We start from the raw sequence: 27976 nt of genomic DNA, 5'->3' as shown, positions 1-27976 counted from the left end.
AAAGAAAAAGAAAGAAAAAAATCACAGCCAGTCACTCAAATCTCATTGCCTATAAGATCAAATCTTATCACCTATAGGACCAAGTCCTAATTCTTGCCATGGCCTCCCAGCCCTCTGCTGAGCTCTGCCAGCCTTCAAGCCTCCTAATAGCCTGCTTTATTTGCTGTTCTCCCTTCTGACCATTCCTGTGCCTGAGTGGCTCCGGGTCTCCACTCTGTGCTGTTCCCTATGTCAGAAACACTCTTCCTTAGCTGGGCATGGTGGCTCATGCCTGTAATCCCAGCAATTTGGGAGGCCGAGGCAGGTGGGTCACATGAGGCTAGGATTTCGAGACCAGCCTGGCCACCATGGAGAAACCCCATTTCTACTAAAACTACAAAAATTAGCTGAATGGTGCATGCCTGTAATCTCAGCTACTGGGGAGGCTGACACAGGAGATGGAGGTTTCAGTGAGGCAAGATCATGCCACTGCACTCCAGCCTGGGTGACTGAGTCAGACTCTGTCTCAACAACAACAACCACCACCACCACCACCACAACAACAACAACAAAAAGAAACACTCTTCCCCTCCCTCTGCTTTCTTCATCTTGACAACTATTTATCCAGGGACATCCACTAAACAATGCATGACCTTAGATGAGTTGTTTTCCTTCTTTTCTTTTTTAGTAGAGATGGAGTCTCGCGATGTTGCCCAGGGTGTCATTTCTTTTCATTTATTTATTTATTTTTTTTAATATTTATTTTTATTTTTATTTTGAGATGGAGTCTCACTCTGCCACCCAGGTGCAATCCCAGGTAACTACAACTTCCTCCTCTTCCTGGGTTCAAGTGATTCTCCTGCCTCAGCCTCCTGAGTAGCTGAGATTACAGGCACGCACCACCATGCCCAGGTAATTTTTGTATTTTTATTATTATTATTATTATTATTATTTTTTTTTTTTTTTTGAGACGGAGTCTCGCTCTGTCGCCCAGGCTGGAGTGCAGTGGCGCAATCTCGGCTCACTGCAAGCTCCGCCTCCCGGGTTCACGCCATTCTCCTGCCTCAGCCTCCCGAGTAGCTGGGACTACAGGCGCCCACAACCGCGCCCGGCTAATTTTTTGTATTTTTAGTAGAGACGGGGTTTCACCGTGGTCTCGATCTCCTGACCTTGTGATCCGCCCGCCTCGGCCTCCCAAAGTGCTGGGATTACAGGCGTGAGCCACCGCGCCCGGCCAATTTTTGTATTTTTAGTAGAGATGGGGTTTCACTACATTGACCAGGCTGGTCTTGAACGCCTGACCTCAGGTGATCCACACACCTCAGCCTCCCAAAGTCCTGGGATTATAGGCGTGAGTCACGTCACCTGGCCCATTTTCTTCTAGATCTTATGGAATCTTCTAGATACCATAAGAGCAGGGACCATGGATCTTTCATAAAATAACCTCAATGCCTAGGAGAGTCTTTGATGCATAGTAGATGCTCAGGAAATGTTGATGGAATAGAAGAATCAATACATTGACAGTATAGCCACATTTCCATCGCTTATGATATCTTGGGGTGTGTCTTGAGGAGGGAGATCAGCAGGGACATGACACTTCGCCTCATCTCCAATGTCTTTTCTGCGTGTACTCTGGCCTGCCCCTTAGTGACATACCTTTGCTGACCGCTGTTGGTAGGCATTGTTGTGATCAATGTGCCAATTCACATTCAGGGCTTTCTTGGGGGCGCTGACCTGGACGTGGAGATCCTGGACGCCCTGGAAGGGGACATCTTCGCGGAAGCGGGTCAGAGCTTCAAGGGCCACCACCGTGGTCTGAGTGTTGGAATGGGGCGGGGAGATGGGGGAACGTGGATCAGCACCACAGACAGCACTCGAGAAACCATCGGCCGGCGTGTCAGCACCACGGACAGCCACCCACACTCCAGCGTTGGACTAGTCGCGTCAGCATCTCGGCTAGCGACTCTGGCCCTCACCTCCCGGGGGTCCCCATCACCTGGGTGGACCCGAAGCCTCCTCCCAGCTCCCGCTTCTCTAGTAGCCACTTGGCGATGGCGTGCGTCTCATTGTACCGGCGCATCTCCAGCTTCTGCATGAGCGCGTAGGCTGTGGCCTCAATGGTGTACAGGGAGCCGAGGTTCTGCTCATCCACCGGCCAGTGGGTTTTGTCTAGAAACAGGAACGCCCACCTTGTCACTCAGAGCTGGGCCCACCCACCGTAACCTGCCCTCTCCTTGTGTCATCTGGCCCAGTTTTCTCATCTGCCATCTTACTGATCACCTACTTTATTTTTATTTTTGTAGAGATGGAGGAGTGGGGGTGGGGGAGTTCTCATTATGTTGTCAAGGTTGGTTTTGAACTCCTGGCTCAAGCCATTCTCTCACCTCGACCTCCCAAAGTGTTGGGATTACAGGCGTGAGCCACCGTGCCCAGTCTTGATCACCTAGTTTATGTGAAGCTCTTTGCTGAGGAAACACGGACATCCAATTTTCAGAACGACCTTAGGAGACGGGATCTATTTTCTGATGGGGAAATTGAGTTTCAGAAAAAGTTCCTGGCTGGGCGCGGTGGCTTACACCTGTAATCTCAGAACTTTGGGAGGCCAAGCCAGGTGGATCACCTGAGGAGTTCGAGACCAGCCTGGCCAACATGGTGAAACCCCGTTTCTACTAAAATTACAAAAAAATTAGCCAGGTGTGCTGGTGGGTGCCTGTAATCCCAGCTACTCAGGAGGCTGAGGCAGGAGAATCACTTGAACCTGGGAGGTGGAGGTTGCAGTGAGCTGAGATCATGCCATTGCACTCCAGCCTGGGCGACAAGAGCAAGACTCTGTCTCAAAAAAAAAAAAAAATCCTTCAGGTCCCTCTAGTCCCACTGCAAGCAAATTTTCCTAGTTCCACTTTCTTTAATTTGTGGAATGGAGAAGATGGGATATGGACCCTTGGGGATGAGATAGGATCAACCATGGGATTTTTTTTTTTTTTTTTTTTTTTTTTTTGAGATGGAGTCCCACTCTGTTGCCCAGGCTGGAGTGCAGTGGCGCTATCTTGGCTCACTGCAAGCTCCACCTCGCGGGTTCAAGTGATTTTCCTGCTTCAGCCTCCTGAGTAACTGGGACTACAGGCATGTATCACCACGACCGGCTAATTTTTTTGTGTTTAGTAGAGACAGTGTTTCACCATGTTGGCCAGGCTGGTCTCAAACTCCTGACCTCAGGTGATCCGCCCGCCTTGGCCTCCCAAAGGACTGGGATTACAGGCATGAGCCACTGCCCCCAGCCTCAGTTTGGAATTATATGGTGACCTGTCTGTCTTCCGATTGTCTCTTCCAAGGATGGTGGGACCCTTGAGGGCAGGGAACTTATCAGTGTTGTTTACATTGGCCTCACAGGGTCTGAGCTCAAGAGTTGATACACAGTGGATGCTCAGGAAACACTAAGTGATGAATGACACATTGCTGGATTTGAGATCACCCCCTCCCCACTCCATGACTGAGGTTGACTAAGAAGCATCCCACACTCACTAGGGCTAGCAAAGCTGTCCAGGCGGTCGTTGGCTTGGGAGCTGTTGGCAAGGGCCAGTGCGTAGGAGGTTATGGCTATGGCAAAGGTTGTCTGAATGTCAGGAAGTTTTCTCTCCAGGAAGCCACGGGCTCTCTCGATGCTGGCCATCAAATTCTAGAGGGTCAGAGGGAGAAGGCCAGAGGGAGATGATGAGAGGAAAGAAGTCTAGAAGTTAGAGGGACCCAGGGGGACATAAGGGTGTGGGAGCTTTCCAGATGCTGGGGCTAGAGGACCATACAGATCCTGCCCTCCTCTCTGGGGTCCTACCTTCTGGTTGCACAACTCCTTTCCCTCATTCAGGGCTATCAGGACGAGAGCTGTGAGGGATACATCCTCCTCGGAGCCTTGGTAGCCACCCTGTGGACGCAGAGTACAACCTGTGATCCCCTCAGCGTCTTGGAGATGCCTTCCTCAGCCTCTCCTGTCTGACCCTGAGAAGTTTCCAGGTACCCAGCTCTGGGCGGGATGATGGTGGAGGTGGGATGAAGACAGAAAGGAGAGGTTTGCCTCCCTGGGGTCTGCCCTACAGTCAAAAGCTATCGGCCGGGCACGGTGGCTCATGCTTGGCCTAAGATGTGATCTTATTTGGAAACTGGGTCTTTGAGGATGTAATTAAAATTAAGAAGAGATCATACTGGATTAGGGTGGACCCTAAGTCTAATAACTGGTGCCCTTATAAGAAGGTCATGTCGGCCAGGCGCGGTGGCTCACGTCTGTAATCCCAGCACTTTGGGAGGCCGACACGGGTGGATCATGATGTCAGGAGATGGAGACCATCCTGACTAACATGGTGAAACCCCATAGCTACTAAAAAATACAAAAAATTAACCAGGCGTGGTGACATGAGCCTGTAGTCCCAGCTACTCAGGAGGCTGAGGCAGGAAAATCGCTCGAACCTGGGAGGCAGATGTTGCAGTGAGCCGAGATCTCACCACTTCACTCTAGCCTGGGTGACAGAGCAAGACTCTGTTTCAAAAAAAAAAAAAAAAATTCTGGGTGCGGTGGTTCACGCCTGTAATCCCAGCATGTTGGGAGGCTGAGGTGGGCAGATCATGAGGTCAGGAGTTCGAGACCAGCCTGGCCAATACGGTGAAACCCTGTCTCTACTAAAAATACAAAAAGTAGCCTGATATAGTGGACTTGCCTGCAGTCCCAGTTACTCGGGAGGCTGAGGCAGAAGAATCGCTTGAACCCAGGAGGCGGAGGTTGCAGTGAGCTGAGATCGTGCTACTGCACTCCAGCCTGGGTGACAGAGCAAGACTCCGTCTCAAAAAAAAAAAAAAAAAAAAAAAAAAAGAAGGTCATGTCAGGGTCAGAGGTGATGGCTCATGCCTGTAATCCCAGTACTTTGGGAGGCAAAGGCGGGCAGATCACCTGAGGTCAGGAGTTCGAGACTAGCCTGGGCAACATGGCAAAACCCTGTCTCTACTAAAACTACAAAAATTAGCCAAGTGTGGTGGTGCATGCCTGTACTCCCAGCTACTCAGGAAGCTGAGGCAGGAGAATCGCTTGAACCCAGGAGGCAGAGGTTGCAGTGAGCCGAGATTTCACCACTGCACTCCAGCCTGGGCAACAGAGCGAGACTCCATCTCAAAAAAAAAAAAAAATTAGCCAGGAATGGTGGTTTGCACCTTTAGTCCCAGCCACTGAGGAGGCTAAGGCAAGGGGACTCTTGAGCTCAGAAGTTTGAGGCTGTAATGAGCTATGATTGTGCCACTGCATTCCAGCCTGGGCAACGGAGCAAGATCTTATCTCTAAAAATAGTAAAATAGGCTGAACCCAGGAGGCAGAGGCAGTGAGCCGAGGTCGTGCTACTGCACTCCAGCCGAGGCTCATGTCTGTAATCCCAGAACTTTGGGAGGCCGAGGCAGGCAGACCACTTAAGGGCAGGAGTTTGAGACCAGCCTGGACCACATGGTGAAACCCCATCTACTAAAACAAAAATGTAAAAATTAGCTGGATCTGGTGGCACATGCCTGTAATTTCAGCTACTCGGGTGGCTGAGGCATAAGACTCGCTTGAACCCAGGAGATGGAGGTTGCAGTGAGTTGAGATCATGCCACTACCTTCCAGTCTGAGTGACAGAGTGGAACTCTATCTCAAAATAATAAATAGTAATAATAATAATTTGGCCTGTTGCTTGCAGAGAAGGCAGCAAAAGTACTTTTTGGAGGAGAGTTGGAGGAGCCTATGAGTGGTTAAGTGTGAATACTGAGAAAGGAGTGGTGGGGCGAGGCCTAGGAGGTGATACAGACAAAGATAGCTGTGAGCTACAGCAGGTGTTTGAGCAGGGGAGAGACCTGCCAGGCTGCGTTTGAAAGACATTTCTGGATGCTGGTGTGAGGGGACGCGGTGGGGATGGGTGTGCAAGCTGGGGAGGACTCAGTGCCCGAGGGAGGAGGGACAGGACAGGCCACTGCTTGATGTGGGGATGAGGAAGAGTGTGAGGTGGTTTAGACCTGGGCGGGGATGTGATCCTTGGCACCGAGCCTCAACTCTTTCCTGTTCTCATTCTGCCCAAGAACAGACTGGGAGCCGGAAATCTCCGTCTTAGCGCACAGAGTCCCTGGGATTTGTTTGAATGGCCCAGGCAGGGGGGGGGGTGTGATCACCTGCATGGATGTCATGACCACGGGACCCTCCTCCAGGAAGTGCCCGTCCTCCGCCTGCCTGTTGGTGATGATCCAGTTGGCCATGTCACAGAGAGAGGACAGGCTAAGCACTTGGGTCGTCATTGTAGAGTAGGCCAGGGCAAAGACACGGAACACATAGCTTGTGAGCCTGTCAGGAGAGGGTGAAGGTGACACGTGCGAACGGCAGCCAAGGGGGCTCTGGGATAGGGGGAGTCTACGCCATGGTCCACACCATTCCAGGTGGACCCCTGCCATTTGCCACTGCCCAGGCCTGCCAGTGTAGAATTCCCCAGACCCATGTGCTGGACACCCCAAGACCCCAAGACTCTACAGCGTGGATGTTCCTGAGTCATCAGACCCCAGACTGGCCCCGTGGGCTTCCAGGGTGGCAGCGACAGGAGTGACAGGGTCTTCCTCACCAGGTGCTTCCTGGGCTCCCCTTGGAGGTGTGGTAGGTGCCGTCTGAACTCCGGTGGGTCAGCATCCGAGTGTAGCCTGAGGCAACAGAGCAGGGCTTTGAGGGACAGTCAGTGTTATCAGGAATAACCTGGAGGGCAGGGACTGGAGGTGACGTGGGGGTGTCACGCATAGAGGTAATCTAGAGGGGGAGACCTGTTGTCCAGGTGTGCTTTGGAGGGGTGTTTAGGGCCCAGGTGTAAGTGAGGAGCAGGGCTCAGGAATGACTTTGAGGGACCCAGGATGCAGTTGTCTCTGAGTGTAACCCAGGAAACCTTCACCTCGGGGACTCTGGGGCAGGGCATGCTACCCTTGGAGTTGCTGCTGGAAGAAATCATAGGTATTGTTGTCCACATATAACCTGGGAGATGGGGCAACTTGAGGGGTGCTATGTGGGAGTTTTTTTTTTTTTTTTTTTTTTTTTTTTGAGACGGAATCTTGCTGTGTCTCCCAGGCTGGAATGCAGTGGCCGGATCTCAGCTCACTGCAAGCTCTGCCTCCCGGGTTTACACCATTCTCCTCCCTCAGCCTCCCGAGTAGCTGGGACTACAGGCGCCCGCCACCTCACCCGGCTAGTTTTTTTGTATTTTTTAGTAGAGACAGGGTTTCACCATGTTAACCAGGATGGTCTCGATCTCCTGACCTCGTGATCCGCCCGTCTCGGCCTCCAAAGTGCTGGGATTACAGGCTTGAGCCACCCCGCCCGGCCTTTTTTTTTTTTTTTCTTTTGAGACAGTCTTTCTCTATTGCCCAGGCTGGAGTGCAGTGGTGCGATCTCGGCTCACTGCAACCTCCGCCTCCCGGGTTCAAGCGATTTTCCAGCTTCAGCCTCCCAAGTAGCTGGGATTACAGGCATGAGTCACCACGCCCAGCTAATTTTTGTATTTTTGGTAGAGACGGGGTTTCACCATGTTGGCCAGGCTGGTCTGGAACTCCTCACCTCAGGTGATCCACTCACATCGGCCTCCCAGAGTGCTGGGATTACAGGCGTGAGCCACTGCGCCCGGCCAGCCTAGGAGTTTTCTTGGGGGTTATTTCTTGGATGTAAACCTGGAGTGTCAGTGCGTCTGTGTCACCCGGGGAGGTTACTTTGGGGCGTGATCTTAGATGAGTACTTCTTTGGTGTATTCTTTTTATTTTTTTGAGACAGAGTCTTGCTCTGTCACCCAGGCTGTAGTACAGTGGAGCGATCTCAGCTCACTGCAACTTCTGCCTCCTGGGTTGAAGTGATTCTCCTGCCTCAGCCTCCTGAGTAGCTGGGACTACAGGGGCGCACCACCACACCTGGCTAATTTTTGTATTTTTAGTAGAGATGGGGTTTCACCATGTTGGCCAGGGTGGTCTTGAACTCCTGACCTCAGGTGATCCACCTGCCTCGGTCTCCCAAAGTGCTGGGATTACAGGTGTGTGCCCGACCCTTTTTTTATTTATTTTTATTTTTTTGAGACTGGGTCTCACTCTGTCACCCAGGCTGGAGTACAGTGGTACAATCATAGCTCACTTCAGCCTCAACCTTCCCTGGTCAAGTTATCCTCCCACCTCAGCCTCCCAAGTAGTAGCTGGGATTACAGGCATGCACCACTACACCAGTCTAATTTTTTTTAAAGATGAGGTCTCACTATGTTGCCCAGGCTAGTCTCAAACTCTGGGGCTCAAGCAATCCTCCCACTCAGGCTTCTGAATAGCTGAGACTGCAGACAGGAACCACCATAACTAGCCAAAAAATTTAAACATTTTTTTTGTACAGATGAGGGTCTCACTATGTTGCCCAGGCTGGTCTCAAACTCCTGGGCTCAAGTGATCTTCCTACCTTGGCCTCCTAAAGTGCTGGGATTACAGGCATGAGCCACCACACCCAGCCTTTCAGGTGTATTCCGAGCCTCCCTACTCATTACTTGAAGTTCCCCTGGAGGTTTACTGTTTGCTTGGAGCACTGGGGTGACAGTATCTGGATGTTACCTGTGGGATTACTGTTTGAGAAAACCTGGAGGGAAAGTTGGAGTCTGAGGGAAACCTGGGACCAATTAACTCAGAGTTCTGTGGGTGTTACTAGGGTTGTTAATTTCTGGTTACTCCCTGGGGTGTTTGGTTGTAACCCGGGGAAGTATCAGCATACAGGTGCAACTAAGAAGCCACTGCTGGGGTTATTCTGGGGTTTGCTGCTTGGGTGTTCCCTGGGGTTCCCTGGGAGTGGCACTGAGGGGGTGCAACCTGGGGCAGGGCCTGAGTACAACATCATCTCGCAGCATGGCTTGTTGGGAGAAATCAGGGTGTCTGACATAAGATTGAAGCCTAGAGGTCTGGCGTGGTGGCTCACACCTGTAATCCCAGCACTTAGGGAAGCCAAGGCAGGTGGATCACCTGAGGTCAGGAGTTCGAGAGCAGCCTGACCAACATGGCCAAACCCCATCTGCACTAAATATCCAAAAATTAGCCGAGTGTGGTGGGGGGCACCTGAAATTGCGCCACTGCACTCCAGCCTGGGCGACAGAGTGAGATGCCGTCTCTAAATAAATAAATAAATACAAATACAAAAATTAGCCAGGCATGGTAGCGGGCACCTGTAATCCCAGTTACTCAGGAGGCTGAGGCAGGAGAATGGCTCGAACCTGGCAGGTGGAGGTTGCAGTGAGCCAAGATCATGCCAGTGCACTCCAGCCTTGGTGACAGAGCAAGACTACATTACAAAAAAAAAAAAAAAAGATTGAAGCCTGGGGAAGGGGTCAGGTGAAGAATTCCCATGGGTGTGTCACAGCTGGGGGATGACCTTGGGGAATTAGTACCAGGTTGCAGTGTGGGGAAGGAGTCACAGTTTGGGTGTTAATGCCTGAGGCGGGGGCTGGGGGGGGGTCCCATGAAGATTTCCCCAATCTTGGGGGTGCCCCAGCCACCCTCTGGGAGATCCCCAGGCACCCTCATGGAGGCCCCAGGAGGGTTCCCGCTCTCACCGCTGACAATATTCTTCATCACCTGGTCCCTGTGCTCCACCCCGACCTTGCCCCACTGGCCGGTGGCATCCAAATAGCGGGACAGGATGATGACAGGTGTCAGGGAGCTCAGCGTCTGCTCAGGGCAGCCCGTGGGGACCCGCAGCAGATGCCAAATCTCATTCGGTGTCAGGCTGCCCACAATTGTCTCACCAAGGATGTCACCTGTTGGGTGGGTGAGTTGGGTCACCCTGGGAGTGGCCTATGCCTAAGCCACCATGGTTCACTGATCCCCCCACATGGCCACCCCCAGCTCCTCCTGCCCTGGTGCCTCGTGGACCTTAGAGGAGCCAGTGTCAGCCCTCCCCACGTTCCTGTGTCCCCCAGCACCTTGAACACTGATAAACACTTCCGCCTCCGTGTCGGGTACCATGTTCAAGAGCTCCTGTCTTGGCACCAGTTTTGTCTGGGTCTGACCTGAAGAACCACAACCTTCCGTGACAAGTGGGCTCTGGGGCTGGGGAAGTCAGGGTGCACAGAGCCTGGGGCTGGGGCTCGGAATCCCCACCTGGGCACACCCGCTCATGCCAACTCCTTCCTCCTCCCTAGCGCAGCCCCAGGATCTCACATACCCTCTGCAGATTTCACAAACCTTGGGGTTCCAAGACGATGCTGTAGGACGTTTGCTGGATCTGACCCCCTGCCTGAGGGATGAGTTGAGGATATAAGTCAAAAGCAAAAACAGCAACCACAGTAAAAATGACAATTGCAATGATGGTGAGAGGAGGCATTCCTTGGCTGTGATAAGCACAGACTCTGGAGCCCAAATTTCTGGGTTCGAATCCCAACTCTTCTGCTTCCTAGCTGTGTGTCCTTCGGAAACATTAGTTACCCTCCCCCCAACTTTTTTTTTTTTTTTTAAGATGGAGTCTCGCTCTGTTGCCCAGGTTGGAGTGCAGTGGCCGGATCTCAGCTCACTGCAAACTCCGCCTCTGGAATTTACACCATTCTCCTGCCTCAGCCTCCCGAGCAGCTGAGACTACAGGCGCCCGCCACCTCGCCTGGCTAGGTTTTTGTATTTTTTAGTAGAGACGGGGTTTCACCATGTTAGCCAGGATGGTCTCGATCTCCTGACCTCGTGATCCGCCCGTCTCGGCCTCCCAAAGTGCTGGGATTACAGGCTTGAGCCACCGCGCCTGGCCAGTTACCCTCTCTCTGCCTCAGTTTTCTCATCTGTCAAAGGGGGATAATAATAGTCCCTCACTCATAGGGTTGTTTTGAGGGCTGAATTAGTTAATTTTTTTTTTTTTTTTTTGAGACAGGGTCTCACTCTGTCACCCAGGCTGGAGGCAGTGGCATGATCTCAGCTCATTGCAGCCTCCACCTCCCTAGTTCAAGGGATTCTCATGCCTCAGCCTCCTGAGTAGCTGGAATTACAGCTGCACACCACCACGTCAGGCTAATTTTGGTACTTTTAGTAGAGATAGCGTTTTGCCAAGTTGGCCGGCATGGTCTTGAACTCCTGGCCTCAAGTGATTCACCTGCTTCAGCCTCCAAAAGTGCTGAGATTACAGGCATGAGCCACCATGCCTGACCTAGTTGTTGTTGTTTTTTTTTTTTTTTTTTTTTCAGAGAAAAAAAAAATTTCAGGTTGCCCAGGCTGGATTCAAATTTCTAGACTCAAATGATCCTCTCACCCCAGCCTCCCAAATAGCTGGGAGTACATGGGGGTGCCACCACACCTGACTGAGTTAATATTCTTAAACACTTATATCTTAAGCGTTAAACATGTGTTTGTTAAGTAAATAAGGTCTTTTGTTTGTTTGTTTTTTAGAGAGAGGGTCTTGCTCTGTTGCTCAGGCTGGAGTGCAGTGGCATGATCTCGGCTTCAGGCTCAATCTCATGGGCTCAAGCAATCCTCCCTCAGCTTCCTGAGTAACTGGGACTACAGGTGCCAGTTACTAATACCAGGCTAATTTTTAAATTTTTTTCTAGAGAGGTCTTGCAATATTGCCCAGGTTGGTCTTGAACTCCTGGGCTCAAGCAATCTTCCTGACTTGGCCTCCCAAAGTACTGGGATTACAGGCATGAGCCACCAAGCCCAGCCTAATAAAGTATTTTTGATAGGCCATACACTGGTTCTGGGTCATTTTCCCAGCTCTCTGATTATTCGTGGGTATGATGATTATCCTCATCCTGCAAGCAAGGAAATGGAGGCTCAGAACAGAGAAGTCAAGCAAGTTGCCCAAGGTCACGCAGCACAGACAAGATTTGAACCCAGACCTGACTCCAAAACTCTGAAGTGGGGGCTTGTGACCCGACCCCCTCACATCAGTCCACTGACTAAACTTTTTCCTTCTTCTTCTTTTTTTTTTTTTTTTTTTTTTTTTGAGACGGAGTCTCACTCTGTTGCCCAGGCTGTAGTGCAGTGGTACAACCTCGGCTCACTGCATCCTCCACCTCCTGGATTTAAACAATTCTCCTGCCTCAGCCTCCCGAGTAGCTGGGACTCCAGGCATGCACCACCATGCCCAGCTAATTTTTGTATTTCTAGCAGAGATGGAGTTTCACCATGTTGGCCAGGCTGGTCTCGAACTCCTGACCTCAGGTGATCCACCCGCCTTGGCCTCCCAAGCTGCTGAGATTATGGGTGTGAACCACCACGCCCAGCCAACTGATTGAACTTTCAAATCTGTTCTCTCATCTCACTCCCATCTAGGAGCCCTGTTTATCGATCCTGGGCCCACCTGCCCAGCCTGGACCTGGTGGAAGCCCCGCTGTCTGCACCAGCAGCTAGGGAGTTGGGGGTGCCCATTACCCGGACCAAAAGTGTCTTCTTCACGTGGTCCTGGACCCCGTAGCCCACAGCCTTGACCTCCACGTCCACTTTGCCTATCTCCAGAGGGAGAAGCACAAAGGGTACTATCTTGGAGGAGGTGGGGGGCACGACCACCACCTGGCGGGATGGTGCTCCTGGCTTTGACGCACTGCACAGTGGCTCCTTGTGGGGGAACTCCACTCGGACCTAGGGCAGGATGGGCAAAGGCAGACGGTATCGATGTATGACGTAGTCCAGGACCCTAGGGTTACAGTCCCCTCCCCATCCTGAGATGCCCGAGTAGGTGACAGTGAAGCCTAGTGATGGGGACCACAGACCCAGCCTGAGTCAGAGCCCCATCTGCCATTTATGTGCTGTGTGACTCCGGGCAAGCCCTTGAACCACTCTGTGTCTCAATTTCCTCATCTCTAAACCAAGAACAATAATAGTACCCATCTGATGGGGTTGTTGTGAGGTTTAAATTCCTTCCTTCCTTCTTTCCTTCCTTCCTTCCTTCCTTCCTTCCGTCTCTCTTTCTTTCCCTCCCTCCCTCCCCCCCTTTCTTTCCCTCCCTCCCCCCTTCTCTCTCTTTCTTTCTTTCTTTCTTTTTTCTTTCTTTCTTTCTTTCTTTCTTTCTTTCTTTCTTTCTTTCTTTCTTTCTTTCTTTCTTTCTTTCTTTCTTTCTTTCTGTCTTTCTTTCATCTTTCTATCTTCTTTCTTTCTTCTTCTTCTTTCTCTCTCTCTCTCCCTCCCTCTCTTCTTTCTCTTCTTTCTTTCTTCCCCCCTCTCTCTCTCTCTCTTTCTTTTTTTTTTTTTTTGATGGAGTCTCACACTGTCGCCCAGGCTGGAGTGCAGTGGCACGATCTCGGCTCACTGCAAGCTCCCCATCCTGGGTTCATGCCATTCTCCTGCCTTGGCCTCCAGGGTAGCTGGGACTACAGGCGCTCGCCACCACGCCTGGCTAATTTTTTGTATTTTTAGTAGAGATGAGGTTTCACCGTGTTAGCCAGGATGGTCTCGATATCCTGACCTCGTGATCTGCCCACCTCGGCCTCCCAAAGTGCTAGGATTACAGGCATGAGCCGCTGTGCCCCGCCCCCATTCTCCCTTTCTCCCTTTCTTTCTCTCTCTCTGTCTCTCTTTCTCTCTTTCTTTCTTTTCTTTCTTCTTCTTGCTTTTTCTTTGTTTCTTTCTCTCTTCTTCTTCTTCCTTTCTTTCTTTTCTTTTTTCTTTCTTTCCCTCTCTCTCTCTTCCTCCCTCCGTCCCTCCCTCTCTTCTTTCTCTTCTTTCTTTCTTTCTCTCTCTTTCTCTCTTTCTTGTTTTTGATGGAGTCTCACACTGTCACCCAGGCTGGAGCACAGTGGCACGATCTCGGCTCATTACAAGCTCTCCCTTGCATAAATAAATAAAATGAAATAAAATAATTAAAAAATTTTAAAAAATACACCCTAGCAGAGGTTTTGGCAGGAAGTTTAGGGCTTGGGGCTTCACCTTGGCCTGGCGATCCCTGAAATTGTACAGCACAGCTTGGATCTGGACCTGCTCATTCCTGACCACGGAGGAGGGCAACTTAAGGTCCACAAAGAACGATTTCATAACTGTCAGCTCAAAGGGGTCCGAGACACAGAGACCTAAAGCCAGGAGAGCACATTGGGTTTAAGCAGAGGCTCGGTGCGGGGAAGGGCTGGGTAAGGTCACCATACCCCCATTCCCTTAGCACTGAGCTTGCTGGGACTCACCTTGTCCAGCCTTGAGGCTGACCGCCACAAACTGCCATGTGGTGATGGAATCCGGCACGTTCACAGAGATGGGGTAATGGGAGATGCTGTTGTGAGTGAGGAAACATCACTGAGTTTGTGCTGCATGGACAGAGCTTCTGGGTTGGGGGTCGCCATGCAGTGGTTGTGGTCACCATTGAGGATCATCAGGTCACCTCATTAGTGACAGCATCGCTAGAGGGTCATCCTTTTAGGGAATCCACTAAGATGTTTTCCCCATTGTGGGACTGTCCTGAGGCTCAATGTCACTGCTGGGGTCATTGTCCCTGACCAGCATCCACTGATGATTGCAAGGACCTGGGACCAGATTCTGGCATGGAGGCTGATGTCCTACCCCGATTCACTCTTCGGCAGAGTGAACTTCCTCCAGAGCCAACTCTCAGGGAACAAGGTCCGCGCCGGCATGTCATCCAGGAAGAGGTCGTCGAAGTCCTCCTCTTCATCCACTGGAGGGAGCAGGTATGAGGTAGAGTCTCCTTCATGTTTCTTCCATGTTCCACCAGACTCCTTGTGGGATCCTCCTCTCCAACCCTCCATGGCCCATATCACCCCTTAACCTGTCCCATGTCACTCTGTATCCCTCCATGAAGCCCCCACCCTGCATCTCCTGCCATGGCCCCCTCACTTGTCCCCAGACGCAGCTGATCCTCTCGAGCTTCCCGAGTCAGGGTCTCAGACAGATGGCAGCAGTCCAGGAAAGCAGCCACACAGGCTGGACCATGGCGGACATGCCAGGTCCTCTCCTCACAGGACAGCTCCACTGGGCTTTCCCGGAGCCCAGCCTCACAGCACTTTTGCTCCAGCTCTGTCTTAAACTTGTTCACTGTGGGCCAGAGTCAGAGGGAAAGAGGAGAGTTGGGCAGGTCCTAAGGACCATTCACTTTGATGCTATGCACACCTTGCCACTATTTAGCAATGACTCCGTGGTAGATTCTATGCCTAGTGCCTTATCTGTGCCCTTTCTGAAGCCTCATATTGAATTCACATGGTGAGATTCTGACAAGGAATCTGAGCCACAGAGAGGTGAATTCATTTGCCTGGAGTCAAGGCTTCCAAGTGGCAGAGGTGGGATCAGAATCCATACTGCTTTTTTTTTTTTTTTTTTTTGAGACAGAGTAGCACTCTGTCACCCAGGCTGGAGTGCAGTGGCGCAATTTCAGCTTACTGCAAACCTCTGCCTCTCAGGTTCAAGTGATTCTCATGTCTCAGCCTCCCATGTAGCTGGGATTACAGGTGCCCACCACTACATCCAGCTAATTTTTGTACTTTTAGTAGAGACAGGGTTTCACCATGTTGGCCAGGCTGGTCTCGAACTCCTGACCTCAAGAGATCCACCTGCCTTGGCCTCCCAAAGTGCTGGGTTTACAGGCATGAGCCATCATGCCAGCCTCAGAATCCATGCTTCTAACACCACCCAGTGCTGCCTCCCATCTTCCTCTGAATCCAGGCTCAAAACCTCTTCTTGTGGTCCACACTCTAGCCTTCAGGATGGCAGTTTATTCAGATATTGTCCAATGACACTTAAGACTTATCTCTCCTTTTGTCTACATTCCATCCTGTACCACAGAGGCTAGACATTTGAAAACTACATTTCCCAGACTCCCTTGCTGCTAGGGTTCTGAATGGGATTAGATGCAGCCACTAATATGCTCTTATGAGAGATCTGGGAGATAGAAGAGAAGCAGAAACCATTCTTCTTGCAGCAGTGGTAGCTGATGGGTGGGCTCCAGTCTGTGTGTGTTTTTGTAATGGGCACAATTTCGTGTTTGATTATCAACGTACCAGCCTTTTGAGAGATATTGGCAGCAGTTTCCTGATATTTCATGGATTGCAAGACTGAAGTGGGGTGATCTTGAGTCCCAGCAAGCAGGCTTCCAACTTCCACCCCAAAAGCCCATCTAATGATTTTGTAAGCACCAAACTCCCCCTATTAGATCCCTCCCTGCTAGAAATGCATACAGTGGTTTTGGTGTCCTGTTCTAAGCCCTTATGGATATCGTAGGTTGGGGAGATGGAGCGAGGCATACAGCTTTAACACTGACCTGCATTCCTCTTTGTCTCCAGCCTCTTCAGGGAGCGGCGATGGCGGCTAGGAGGAGGGTCCTGGGGGCAGGGCCAGTCTGGGAGTCAGAGGGAATGATGATAGAACAATTACCAAGATCATTATCAATATCCTTGATGATGTTTATAGGGTGTTTGCTGTATGTCCAGCACTTTATATGCATCACTTCATTTCATCTGACAGCCTCCTATATTCAAGACTTGTCACTTAAAAGCTGGGCAATTTTCAACAAGTCACTTAACCTCTCTGGGTGTTAATTTCCCCAGTGATGTAAAATGGGCATAACCAGAGTTCTGTCAATGAGATCATGCATATACAAGTACTTAGCACTGGGTCTGGCATGTAATAAATAAGAACTGTTATTAATATTACAATTTATAGCTGAGAGAATACACTCTTAGTTGTCTCCAAATCCATTATCATCCCTCATACAATATGGAGGCAAGTAAGCCTCCATATTGTATAGATCACTCAGAATAAAGACTACATTTCCCAGTCTCTCTTGCACTTAGATGGGGCCATGTGACTGTATTCTGACCAATGAGATGTGGAAGAAGTGTCCTCCCCTTTCCACTTCCCTTCATCTTCCTGCCTGGCATGGATGGACTCCTAGAAGGAGTCTGAGTCCCAGGATGACCTCTGTAGTGTTACTGAATGAGAAATAAACTACCTGTTTAACCTACTGTTATTTGTATCTTTGATACACATGGCTAACCCTGTCTTAACCAACACACAGTGAGTTACTTCTGTTATTATCTGTAATTTATGGACAAAGAAATCAAGACTCGGAGAGAAATGTGACTGGCCCATGGTAAGTGACAGGATGTGGATTACGGCCCATATCTGTTTGACACTAAACCCCACTAGGCAGCACTGCCCCCATTCCTGCCCTCCTCTTGCCCCAACCCCCCAAGCCTGTACCTGTGCTTGCCAGGCTATCCATTCCTGTGCTCATTTTCAGGTCCAATCCAGCATCCTTGAACACAGCAAATCTGTCTTTTCCACTTCCTGCTGTGCAGCCAATGTCATGTTCCTCCACCACATCCCAGACCTAGAGGTTAAGAGAGGAACCTGGATTTGGGACCTATATGACTCCTCCATGAAAGGAAAAATGGTATACTGGAATTGCAGGCTCAAATAATAATTCTCATACTATCTCCCATTTTTTGAGCTCTTATCACCTTTCAGTCATTAGGCTTTGCACCATCTCCTTGAATCATTACGTTGATGTTGTCCTCTTTATGGCTGAAGAAGCTGAGGTTCCAGCTAGAATATCCTGGCAACATCTTGGCCCAAAGCCCATACGCTCTTACCTTCTTCTGAGTGAGCTTGTGTTTGCTATTCAAAACATAGACAGCCTTGTCCACAGCCACCAGCCCCACTGTGGCTTCTGCATCACCTGTCACCTTCAGTTCCACTTGGCTGTTGGGCTCCAAAGAAGGGAAGAATCTATCATTCTTCAAGCCAACTTTCAGCTGAGCCAAGAAAAAGAGAGATGTCAGAAAAAGGGAATCATAGACCACACAACTCCACTTTCAGGTTTATGTTCCCTACTGCTCTGGTGTAGCATTTGAGAACTCCACTAGGCTAATCCCGATTCCATGTATTTATTTACTTGCATCATCGCCACACCTTGTGTTGAGCTCCTAAGGCCACATATTCTCCTCTTCCTTGGCTTCCAGTTTGGGAATGCCTAAATTTGTACGGCCCCTTTCTGGGGTTTTATGATGATGATTCACAACTATAAGGAGTTTGGCTTACCGTCCCTATGCATCTGTCATTCACATCAATCCATATGGAATCAGCCACCAACTCAGGATCCTGGCTCACTCCTCTGGGAAGTAAATAAAATGCCAGAATGCGGAAGGAGGGCAGCATCGCTGAAGTCACATCAATAATGGCTGACGTGTAGACACTCCCCTGGCTTTTTGACTGATGTTTGGCACTCACAATCTGGCCCTTACTCAGGACCTTGGAGACAAGGGAGATCAAGGATGAGAAGGGTAAGGCCAGTCTTTCCCTGAAGCTGTCCCACCCCACAATGGAGGCTCATAGTCTCTTTTCTTCAGCCTCTTGATCTGAGCCCACTCAAGATTGTTGCCACCTTCATATCTTTTTTCATAGTTTCTCCAACCCAGCAAGCCAAGGTTTTTCCAAGGAAAGAACTCCTTGACTCAGATGCTGGTCCTAGCCCCTTACCAGGATGGTGAAGTGAGTAATCCGGTCCTTGGTTTTAGGGTCCTGATGCTTTGTATTGAGGCTCAGCTGGATGCTGCTGCCAACCTCTGTGCCCAATGTCTTTACTTCGATGTGCAGGAAGTTTCCTGACCCATCTTGAGTCAAGTAAGGCCAAGCTGTCATCTTGGCTGAAGCCTGCTCCTCTGGCTGAAGAGATTCCTCAGTTTTCACCTAGAGAGGATGATGGGCAAGTAAACCCCAACCCTTCCAACTCACACAGCTCCAACTCCACCCTCCTTGCCTTGTCAAGTTGGTACCTCGATGGGGAGCTTGTCCAGATTTGCATCTGTGTTGATGGTCAGAGTGGCCAGTCCCTCAGTTGAGGTGCACACTTTGTAGTTTTGGGACTGGACAAGGACTCTGTCAGCTGGGGATCCATCAGGATTTGAGACGAAGACCTGGGGTGGAATCTGGGGTGAGGTGAAGGAAAAGCCTGGGGTGGCCTGGTGTGAGAGGTGAGACTGGAATATGATCTGAATAGGACTGCTTTGTACAACTTTATACATGGTGCACTAAACAACACCAGGGGCACCATTCATATTAGAGTTTTTATGAATGGTGGCTCCTAGAGCTTTGCAGTGTACAACCACATGTAGTCACACTGTGTGTTGTGGAGCTGATGGTAAGTGGGAAGACTGAGAGTGGAGAGGGAAGGAGGACACACGAGACCCTACAGAAGTCTTGGAGTAGGATTGGTGCCAAAGGACATCCCTGATTTTCCTAATGCCCATCCAAATTAATATATGTGAAAAGACCATGCTTTGCTTTGCAAATGCAGCCTCTAGATATACCCTCAAACACCCTCTTCCAGCCTGACTGTGGCCTCTAAGTCCCCATAGAGAAATTCTGTAGTCATCACTGTGCTTTGGGGGTATCTGGGTTAAGGTTTGAGGGGACTCTGGGATTAGCCTGGGGAATATGATGGACTCAACCTTCAGATGAGTTGGATGCAGGTGAGTCCAGTGTGGGTTTTTGTCTCTTTGTGGGAGGTCTGTTTTGGGGATGGGGCCCTGAGTCCCTAGGTGTAGTGAGTCCAGACTCTGACCCGAAAGTGGAAGGGCATTCCTGGCTTGAAATACTGGGGTGTCCTGGTGAACTTGATGTTGTATGGGCTCTGGACAATCTTCACCCCTGAGGTCTCGGCTTGCACCATCTCACCCCCTGTAGAGATAGCGGGAACATAGAGTATGTGAGGGAGTTCAATTTCTTAAGTGAGTGGCAGGACTAGTATGGGAGCCCCATCTTGGTGAAGGCAGAGAAAGACAATAACACCATTTCAACTCCTTCCACCCTTTCTGGTGTTTCCCATTTCTCTATTGAGGAAACTGAGGCTAGGAGGCGGCCCAAGGTCACATGGATGGAGTGTCTGTGTTGGGTAAGAACACCATGTCCTGACCTCAGTCAGGGGCCTGGGTGAGGGTGGCACCTGACGAGAACACGGTGACATTGACAAAGATTGATCCTCCAATGAAGTCCTTTTCTGGGCCTTGGAATGCAGCCATCAGTATATCCTTCCGGAGGGAGACGTGGCCCAGGCCTTCCGAGATCTGTTCTTAAGGTAAGAGAGAGGAAGAGGATATGGTTTCTTGGGGAGTGATAGAAAGTGGAGTGAATTGGAGGCTGGGGAGCTGGGATTCAGTCACCTCCACCCTCTGCAGGGAGCTTTGGATAGGGATCCGGCGGGAGTCCAGTTTCACCCCAAAGATGACCAGAGCATGTCCATCCACCGGCTTGTTAAATATATACCTGGGGGATGGAGGACCATTCCACTGTCTCTGAAGCACCCACATACCTCATGTTGCTTCAGAGATGACTGTGCAAAATTAGGAGGGGCAGAGGTGGAACTTGGAAACTTAGATGGTTTCATTGATGACCCACACAACTCTGGGAGGTGACAAATATATCCCATAAAGCCTTGATGGGTTGTAGATGTGGTCTGTGCAATCTCCCAAGATGGTAGAGGTGGACTTAAAACTATATAAAGCCACAAAGAAGTCTGGACAACCTACGAAGTGGCCTGTGCAGCCTCACCAGGGAAACTAGGTGGCCTATGTAGCATGTTAGAGCAGCAGGAATGATTCATATAATGTCCAGAAGTGGCCTTCACCAAGATGGGGCTCCCATAGCCCGTATAATCTCAGGTGGACAGCATTGCCTGCACAACCTCATAGAGCAATGCAGATGGTCTGTAAAACACAAGGCAGCAAATGTGTCATTTGCCATCTCATAGAACTGCAGAAATGGTTTGGACAATCTCTCAATGGCAAAGGTAACCTGTACCACCTCATGGACTTTCAGAGGTGGTCTAAACTGTGAAGTGGCAGATGAGATGAGACTCAGTACAACGCCATTGGGTAGACAAGGTGGCCTCTACAAATTCATAGACTTGAAGAAATGGTTTATACAACTTCACAGGTGGCAGATATGGTCTGTACAACCTCATAGGACAACATAGGTAGCCCAGAATACCAGAATATCTCATGGGTAGGACGAGAGTGTGTCTGCCACCCTAAGTGCTACAGAAGTGGCTTGCTTCTTCTCTCTTTCTTTCTTTCTTTTTTTTTTCTTTGAGATAGAGTCTCACTCTGTCACCCACACTGGAGTGCAGTGGCACAGTCTTGGCTCATTGCAACCTCTACCTCCTGGGCTCAAGCGATCCTCCCACCTCAGCCTCCCTAGCAACTGGGACAACAGGCACGCGCCACCACTCCCGGATAATTTTTTTTTTTAAGATGGAGTCTTGCTCTGTTGCCCAGGCTGGAGTGCAGTGGCACGATCTCCACTCACTGCAAGCTCCGCCTCCCAGGTTCACGCCATTCTCCCGCCTCAGCCTCCTGTGTAGCTGGGACTACAGGTGCCCGCCACCGCGCCCAGCTAATTTTTGTATTTTTAGTAGAGACAGGATTTCACCGTGTTAGCCAGGATGGTCTAGATCTCCTGACCTCATGATTCGCCCGTCTCGGCCTCCCAAAGTGCTGAATTACAGGCTTGAGCCACCGCACCTGGCCCCAATTTTTTTTTTTTTTTTTTTTGAAACAGAGTCTCACTCTGTCACCCAGGCTAGAGTTCAGTGATTCAATCTCGGCTCACTGCAACCTCTGCCTCCTGGGTTCAAGCAATTCTCCCACCTCAGTAGTCCCTGAGTACCTGGGACTACAGGTGTGCACAACCATGCCTGCCTATTTTTGTAGTTTTAGTAGAGATGAGTTTTTGCCATGTTGGCCAGGCTGGTCTCAAACCCCTGACCTCAGGTGATCCACCCTCCTCGACCTCCCAAAGTGCTGGGATTACAGGTGTGAGCCACAACGCCCAGCCAGCCTGGCTATTTTTTTTTTTTTTTTTTTTTTTTTGGTAGAGAAGGCGTTTTGCCATGTTGTCCAGGCTGGTCTTGAACTCCTGGCCTCAAGTGATCCTCCTGCCTTGGTCTCCCAAAGCCCTGGGATTACAGACGTGAGCCATAGCACCTGGCACTTGTTTCTCTGTATTCAATCTTTGTGTCCCTGGTCTTCTGGCAGGGCTGGGAGGAAGGGGGCTCACCGAGCATGGATGTCAACGCCCAGAACCTCATCCTTGAGATAGAAGAAAGTCTTGTTTGGGACCAGCTGGACCTCAAAAGATGGGAGTACTGGGAGGAAAAAAAAAAAGCCATGGGCACCCTCAGTGTTGTACCTGCTCCCTCATCTCCTCCCAGTCCTGCTCCTTCCTTGGTGGCTCTGCCAAGCCCCAAGGGCTGGAACACCAGCACCCAGCACTTAGCACCCAGCTCAGGCCCTGGTTTACAGTGGAGGCTCCCCTTGAAACCTCCTTTCCTTTCCAGTCCCGTCCCTGGCATATTCATCTTGCCCACCCCACCCACAGCCTTCTCACCATATTCCTTCACATCAAAGGCAGCCTTGAACTTCTGCTTGGGTGTACTTTGGTAGCTGGCTTCAATGGTCCAGGTCCCCAAACTGAGGTACAGAAAGTTAAGAGAGATGGAGACAGAGAATGACAGCCTCCCTTGCCACCCCTCGGGCTCCCAGACCTGACAAGGGCACCTGACAAGCTCTGGGAGGTGAAAGGAGCTGAAAAAGAAGCCGTCCTTGGCTATCAGACTCTGGCTAATCACGGTGATTCCCTCCGGGTTCTGTGGGGATAGGGGGTGGGGCTGGTGATGCCCTCTGGGAGGGCCCTTGTGGCTCATGCTTCAGCACGCCGTGCAACCTCAGTGTCCAGGATCCACCCCCACCACCCCCCATCGGGAAAGACCACCTTGATGTCCAGAGTGAATGTCCTGGTCACAGGGTCCATCTTGTGGTTAACAGTGAACACCCGGTAGTGAACTAGGGGAGAAGGAGGACTCTGAGTGTTGGGTAGAGGAAGGGAAAGACACAGAGAGAGAGAGTTTGGATCTTGGGCAGTGGTGGGGGCCACTTATGCAGAGAGAGAGATCTTGGGAGGTGGAGAAGATTTTAGGGGATGGGAGTATCTCAGACATTGGGAAAGACTGGGAATGAGAGCCAGTGATTGCTCCAAACCAAGTGCCTCGGGGCTGTACCCAAGTGCTCAGGGGTGTAGATGGTCTTGTCTGTCTGGATAAAGATGTAGCCAGCATGAGGAGCCACCAGCACTATCTTCTCCATGAATGAGGAGTCCGAGAAGGGTGCCCAAGTTGCCCGGATGATGACATATTGCTGTCCTGGTTTTGGGGGGTACACCAGGCTCTCGGGAACCTGACAGAGAGAGATATCCATACTCCTCAGGCTCTGCTGGGGTCTCCCTGACTGGGAGTAAAGCCCTGGGACAGATCCTGGGAGGAGCAATTGACTGAGGATCTTCTGGTTCTGCCTTTGGGAGCTAGGTTGCCATGTGCAGTTGTGCAGGTTGCTCACTGAACGAGAGCACCCAGCCAAAGGAAGGACGAAATCCAGTCCATGATCAACTTCCCAAGCTACCAACAGAAGGCACCTTTTATAGTTCTCGGAGAGGCATCAAATGGGCTAGTGGAGGCTTCCTGGAGCCCAGGCTTAGGGACTTTTGACTTCTAAATGGACAGGATGTTAGAGGAGCGGTAAGTACTTTGGGCCCTGCATCTACTCTCCAGACACAGAGTCTGCCCCTTTCTACCTTTATTGCTGACCCGGAGTCCCCTTTGTGGTCACGCATTCCAGCCTGTCACCCACCGTCACAGGTGCCTGGTCCATAAAGTTGTTTCCTGGCGAGAGAATGAGCTGGCTCCTTGCCAACACTGTCTTCCTCATGGGGAAGTCCCATACCGTGAGGTTCATCTCGAGGGTCCTTGTGAGGGGCTGTCTGGAGTCCGAGTGGGCCTGAATGTGAATCCTCTCCGGACTGCCAACCCTCAGGACTCGGGGGGTCACCAGGATGTAGCTGCCAGTAGACAAACACAGGGGCATTAAGGAGAAAGTAGGGAAAGTGACACCAAACAGGAGTCACAAGCTGGAATCACGCAGACATCAGATGTGCAGGAAGCCGGCTGAGCCCCCTCCATTCCCCAGACTCACAGAGGCTCAACGTGGGTGAGGGGGCTTCCCAACAGAAGCAGAATCCACCCGAGGGGCCAGGGCATGTCCATGGTGGGTGGGAGGGTGACGGGTGGCCACAGGCTGCAGATATCTGTTCTCTTGTCTGTCCTCTTGTCTGCCCTGGCCCTGGCCTGTTTGCCTTGACTGGTCGTGGCTGAGTTAATATCTAAACAGGTGTGGGGCAAGAATCCCTCTAAATCCAACCAGGTGGAGTTGAGGGTGTTTCTTTCTTCCCAGCCAAGCCTCCAAGATAGGCTTGAGAAGTGCCCCAGCCACTTCCTTGGGGGCCACAGTGGTAAGAGAATTGCCTGTTCCATGAGCCATGAGGGTCTTTATCCTCCCCTACTTTTTTTTTGAGACAGAGTCTGGCTCTGTCACCCAGGCTGGAGTGCAGTGGCACAATGTCAGCTCACTGCCACCTCTGCCTCCCGGGTTCAAGCAGTTCTCATGCCTCAGCCTCCCAAGTCGCGGGGATTACACGCATAAGCCAGCACGCTCGACTAATTTTTGTATTTTTAATAGAGATGGGGTTTCACCATGTTGGCCAGGCTGGTCTCGAACTCCCGACCTCAAGTGATCCTCCCACCTCGACCTCCCAAAGTGCTGGGATTACAGGTATGAGCCACTGTGCCTGGCCATGAAGGTCATATCCTAAAGCCCTCCCCTCCCCCAGCAAGGAGCTTTGCACACCCAGGACACTGAACTCAGGGCTTGGTTGGGATTGGCTGGCAGGAGGAGGAGCAAACATCTTTCTACCCTAGGCTGGATGGATTTTCCCTACTTCTGCCCTTGTGAAATTGGCAAAACAGGGCAGCTGCACAAACAGGGGCGGTGCTGGCATTTTTTTCCCTATTTCTCAATTCCGGGAGTAAGCAGCCTGTGGCATTTGACCATCTGACCCCAGGACCCACTATAATGAAACCTGCTAAGAAATCCATGGTTCAAAGTCCTCTTGTTGGGCTTCAAGTCCTTGCACTACATGGATTTCTTCATCCTTGCAGGAGACGATTATGCTTGGTAAATTGTGACATTGTCTATTGTTTCCTAAGTCATGCCAGAGTCTCTGGGTTCCTTTTCCAGAAGGCAAATTATACATATTAAGCCGGGGAAGGAAACACATCATGCTTGAAGCATTCCTGGAAAAAGGCTTTCTCTGTCCTCAAATAATTCTCACTGTTTAGCGGGCTTATTAAAGAGAATTGTTGAGACGGCTTTGTGGTGTCTGCCTCTAAGAAGCGGTTGGTCTTAATGATGAGTCTGTTTGAATCTGCCCCCTACAGTGATGTCAATTCAGCCAGCTTGGGAAATTTTGCCTATTGAAGAGTCCCTGATCCCCCCATCAAATGATAATATACTTTTTGGTAAATTTTTTTATTTTTTATTTTATTTTTATTATTGTTATTTTTTTGAGACGGAGTCTGGCTCTGTCACTTAGGCTGGGGTGCAGTGGCCAGATCTCAGCTCACTGCAAGCTCCGCCTCCTGGGTTTACGCCATTCTCCTGCCTCAGCCTCCCGATTAGCAGGAACTACAGGCGCCCGCCACCCCGCCCGGCTAGTTTTTTGTATTTTTAGTAGAGATGGGGTTTCATCGTGTTAGCCAGGATGGTCTCGATCTCCTCACCTCGTGATCCGCCCACCTCGGCCTCCCAAAGTGCTGGGATTACAGGCTTGAGCCACCACGCCTGGCCTACTTTTTATTTTTTTAAAGACAGATCTCACTCTGTTGCCCAGGCTGTAGTGCAGTGGTGCGATCTTGGTTCACTGCAACCTTTGCCTCTCAGGTTCAAGCCATTCTCCCACCTCAGCCTCCCGAGTATCTGGGATTACAGGCGTGCACCACCACATCTGGCTACTTTTTTTGTATTTTTAGTAGAGACGGGGTTTCACCATGTTGGCCAGGCTGGTCTCAAACTCCTGACCTCATGATCCGCCCATCTCAGTCTCCCAAAGTACTGAGATTACAGGCATGAGCCACTGCTTCCAGCAGATAATACACTTTCATCTGCCAAAGATTCATCAAGCATTTACTTTGAGCCTGGCCCCTACTTAGCATGCTGGGGACACAGCAGTGAACATGGCAGACAAAATCCCTTCCTGTGTGGAGTGGACATTTACTGCAAACTTAAAAATGGCATTTTCTACTGAAATCTCATAGTCTCCCATGAATTGGGGCTTAACGTGTGCCCATTTTCTAGATCCTGCCTTCGTAGAGAGCTGAAACCAAGGACGTTAGAAGCAAAGGGAGGAGTAGGATCTAGTTATTTATTCCTTGGGCATTTGTCGAGCACCTACTAGGTGCCGGACACTGTTCAGTGTGCTCTATGTCCCCTAATAGAAACCTTGCAGCTGGGTCAGGAGTGGTGACTCAGGCCTGTAATCCTAGCACTTTGGGAAGCTGAGGCGGGAGGATTGTTTGAGGCCAGGAGTTCGAGACCAGCCTAGGCAACAGAGTGAGACTCAGTCCCAACAAAACGAACAAACAAACAAACAAACAAAAAAACCAGGGGTGGTAGTGCACATCTGTAGTCCCAGTTACTCAGGATGCTGAGGTGGGAGGATTGCTTGGGCCCAGGAGGTCGAGGCTGCAGTGAGCTGTGATTACATCACTGCACTCCAGCCTGGGCAACCCTACCTCAAAAGAAGAAGAAAAGAAGAGGAGGAAGAAGGAGAAGTAGTCTTGCAGCCATGCTGAAGTAATTAGCACCCATTGCACAGATGAGGAGACTGAGGCCCCAAGAGGCTAAGCTCCCCATGTCAGGCAGCTGGGGAGCAGTGAGGCTTCAGCTAACGCTCTTAAGTTGATGTTTTAGGGAGCAAAGACTCAATAGAATCAAATTAAAGCCTGCCTCAGGGAAGCAAGTGACACTTAATTTGAAAGGTTCTAGAACATTAGTGTCTATTTACTGTCCCAGGGTCTCAGGAATCTCCACTGGTTCTGTTTTTTGTTTTTGTTTTTATGGAGTCTCACTCTGTTGCCCAGGTTAGAGTGCAGTGGTACAATCTTGGGTTCAAGCAATTCTCCTGCCTTAGCTCCCCAAGTAGCCGAGGTTACAGGTGCAGGCCATCACAACCGGCTAATTTTTATACTTTTAGTAGAGACGAGGTTTCATCATGTTGGCCAGGCTGGTCTCGAACTCCTGACCTCACATAATCCGCCCACCTTGGCCTCCCAAAGTGTCAGGATTACAGGTCTGAGCCACCGTGCCTGGCCTCCACTGGTTCTGTTTAGCTCTGCCTGGGCTGGGGGTGGGCGTTCCCCTTCACCAGGTGTTCACATCCCCCCTCTGTTGGGGGCAGGGATTGCAGGTGTCCGGGACAGGTGATTGTCCAAAGGCAAAGGTCCTCAGGGCCTCTCTCCGCAGTCCTTCCCTTCTTTTCCTCCATTCTGGGCCTTCTCTCCCAGTACCAGTGTCTCTTATCTACACAGTGGGAATTGCCAGGTAGAACCATCTGAGCCATTTTAAAATTTTTTATTTTTATTTTTTGTTTTTAGAGACAGACTCTCCCTCTGTCATCCAGGCTGGAGTGCGGTGGCACAATCACAGCTCACTGCAGCCTTGACTTCCTGGACTCAGGTGATCCTCCTGCCTCAGCCTCTCAAGCAGCTGGGACTACAGGCAGGCACCACCACGCCCAGCTAATTTTTTTCTATTTTTGGTAAAGACAGGGTCTCCCTATGTTACCCAGTCTGGTCTTGAACTCCTGGGCTCAAGCAATCCTCCAGCCTTGGCCTCCCAAAGCCCTGGGATTACAGGTGTGAGCCACCATGCCCAGCCTGGAGTGTATATTTTTACTGTAGCCATATTCAGCTGGACTGTCTTTTTCAATCCTCTCAGCAATCTAAGGAATTAAGGATCATCACTGGCCCATTTTACAGATGAAAAACTCTCTGGACTCCAGGGCTGACACCTGGAATCCCAGGCAGAGCTGGGAGGATCGCTTGAAACCAGGAGATGGAGACCAGCCTGGACAACATGGCTGACCCTATCTCTACAAT

General features: G+C 50.6%; 1 protein-coding gene across 21 annotated transcripts in view; it reads right to left on the bottom strand.

The window, feature by feature from the left end:
* The window catches only part of LOC102133501 (complement C3), a 35145-nt gene extending 11050 nt beyond the window's left edge, over window positions 1-24095 (bottom strand). For 12 of the 21 annotated variants that reach the window (XR_012428352.1, XR_012428350.1, XR_012428349.1 and 9 more), the window contains exons 1-30: window positions 23958-24095; window positions 23616-23823; window positions 22991-23165; window positions 22705-22775; window positions 22491-22579; window positions 22321-22403; window positions 21991-22078; window positions 20097-20199; window positions 19880-20000; window positions 19499-19614; window positions 18711-18851; window positions 18415-18624; window positions 17977-18186; window positions 17529-17690; window positions 17137-17266; window positions 16196-16273; window positions 14779-14976; window positions 14488-14599; window positions 14115-14200; window positions 13867-14006; window positions 12376-12582; window positions 10210-10261; window positions 9948-10034; window positions 9579-9782; window positions 6594-6669; window positions 6154-6322; window positions 3809-3898; window positions 3502-3655; window positions 1976-2148; window positions 1636-1794 (exon numbers count right to left, since the gene is read on the bottom strand). Coding sequence is in view for 8 of the 21 variants with exons in the window: in XM_045379836.3 (XP_045235771.2) it covers window positions 1636-1794; window positions 1976-2148; window positions 3502-3655; window positions 3809-3898; window positions 6154-6322; window positions 6594-6669; window positions 9579-9782; window positions 9948-10034; window positions 10210-10261; window positions 12376-12582; window positions 13867-14006; window positions 14115-14200; window positions 14488-14599; window positions 14779-14976; window positions 16196-16273; window positions 17137-17266; window positions 17529-17690; window positions 17977-18186; window positions 18415-18624; window positions 18711-18851; window positions 19499-19614; window positions 19880-20000; window positions 20097-20199; window positions 21991-22078; window positions 22321-22403; window positions 22491-22579; window positions 22705-22775; window positions 22991-23165; window positions 23616-23823; window positions 23958-24028 (3963 nt within the window). In the remaining 13 variants the exon portion in view is untranslated. Of the gene's footprint in view, window positions 1-1635; window positions 1795-1955; window positions 2149-3501; window positions 3656-3808; window positions 3899-6153; window positions 6323-6593; window positions 6670-9578; window positions 9783-9947; window positions 10035-10209; window positions 10262-12375; window positions 12583-13866; window positions 14007-14114; window positions 14201-14487; window positions 14600-14778; window positions 14977-16195; window positions 16274-17136; window positions 17267-17396; window positions 17691-17976; window positions 18187-18414; window positions 18625-18710; window positions 18852-19498; window positions 19615-19849; window positions 20006-20096; window positions 20222-20245; window positions 20359-21990; window positions 22079-22320; window positions 22404-22490; window positions 22580-22704; window positions 22776-22990; window positions 23166-23615; window positions 23824-23957 lie in introns of those variants that run through there. The other 9 variants (XR_012428357.1, XR_012428356.1, XR_012428358.1 and 6 more) reach the window with 7 other exon arrangements.
* Window positions 24096-27976: the final 3881 nt, after the last annotated feature.

The sequence above is a fragment of the Macaca fascicularis genome, chromosome 19, assembly GCF_037993035.2.
Source record: "Macaca fascicularis isolate 582-1 chromosome 19, T2T-MFA8v1.1".
NCBI classification, from domain to species: Eukaryota; Metazoa; Chordata; class Mammalia; order Primates; family Cercopithecidae; genus Macaca; species Macaca fascicularis.
This window is presented reverse-complemented; position numbering and strand designations above follow the sequence as displayed.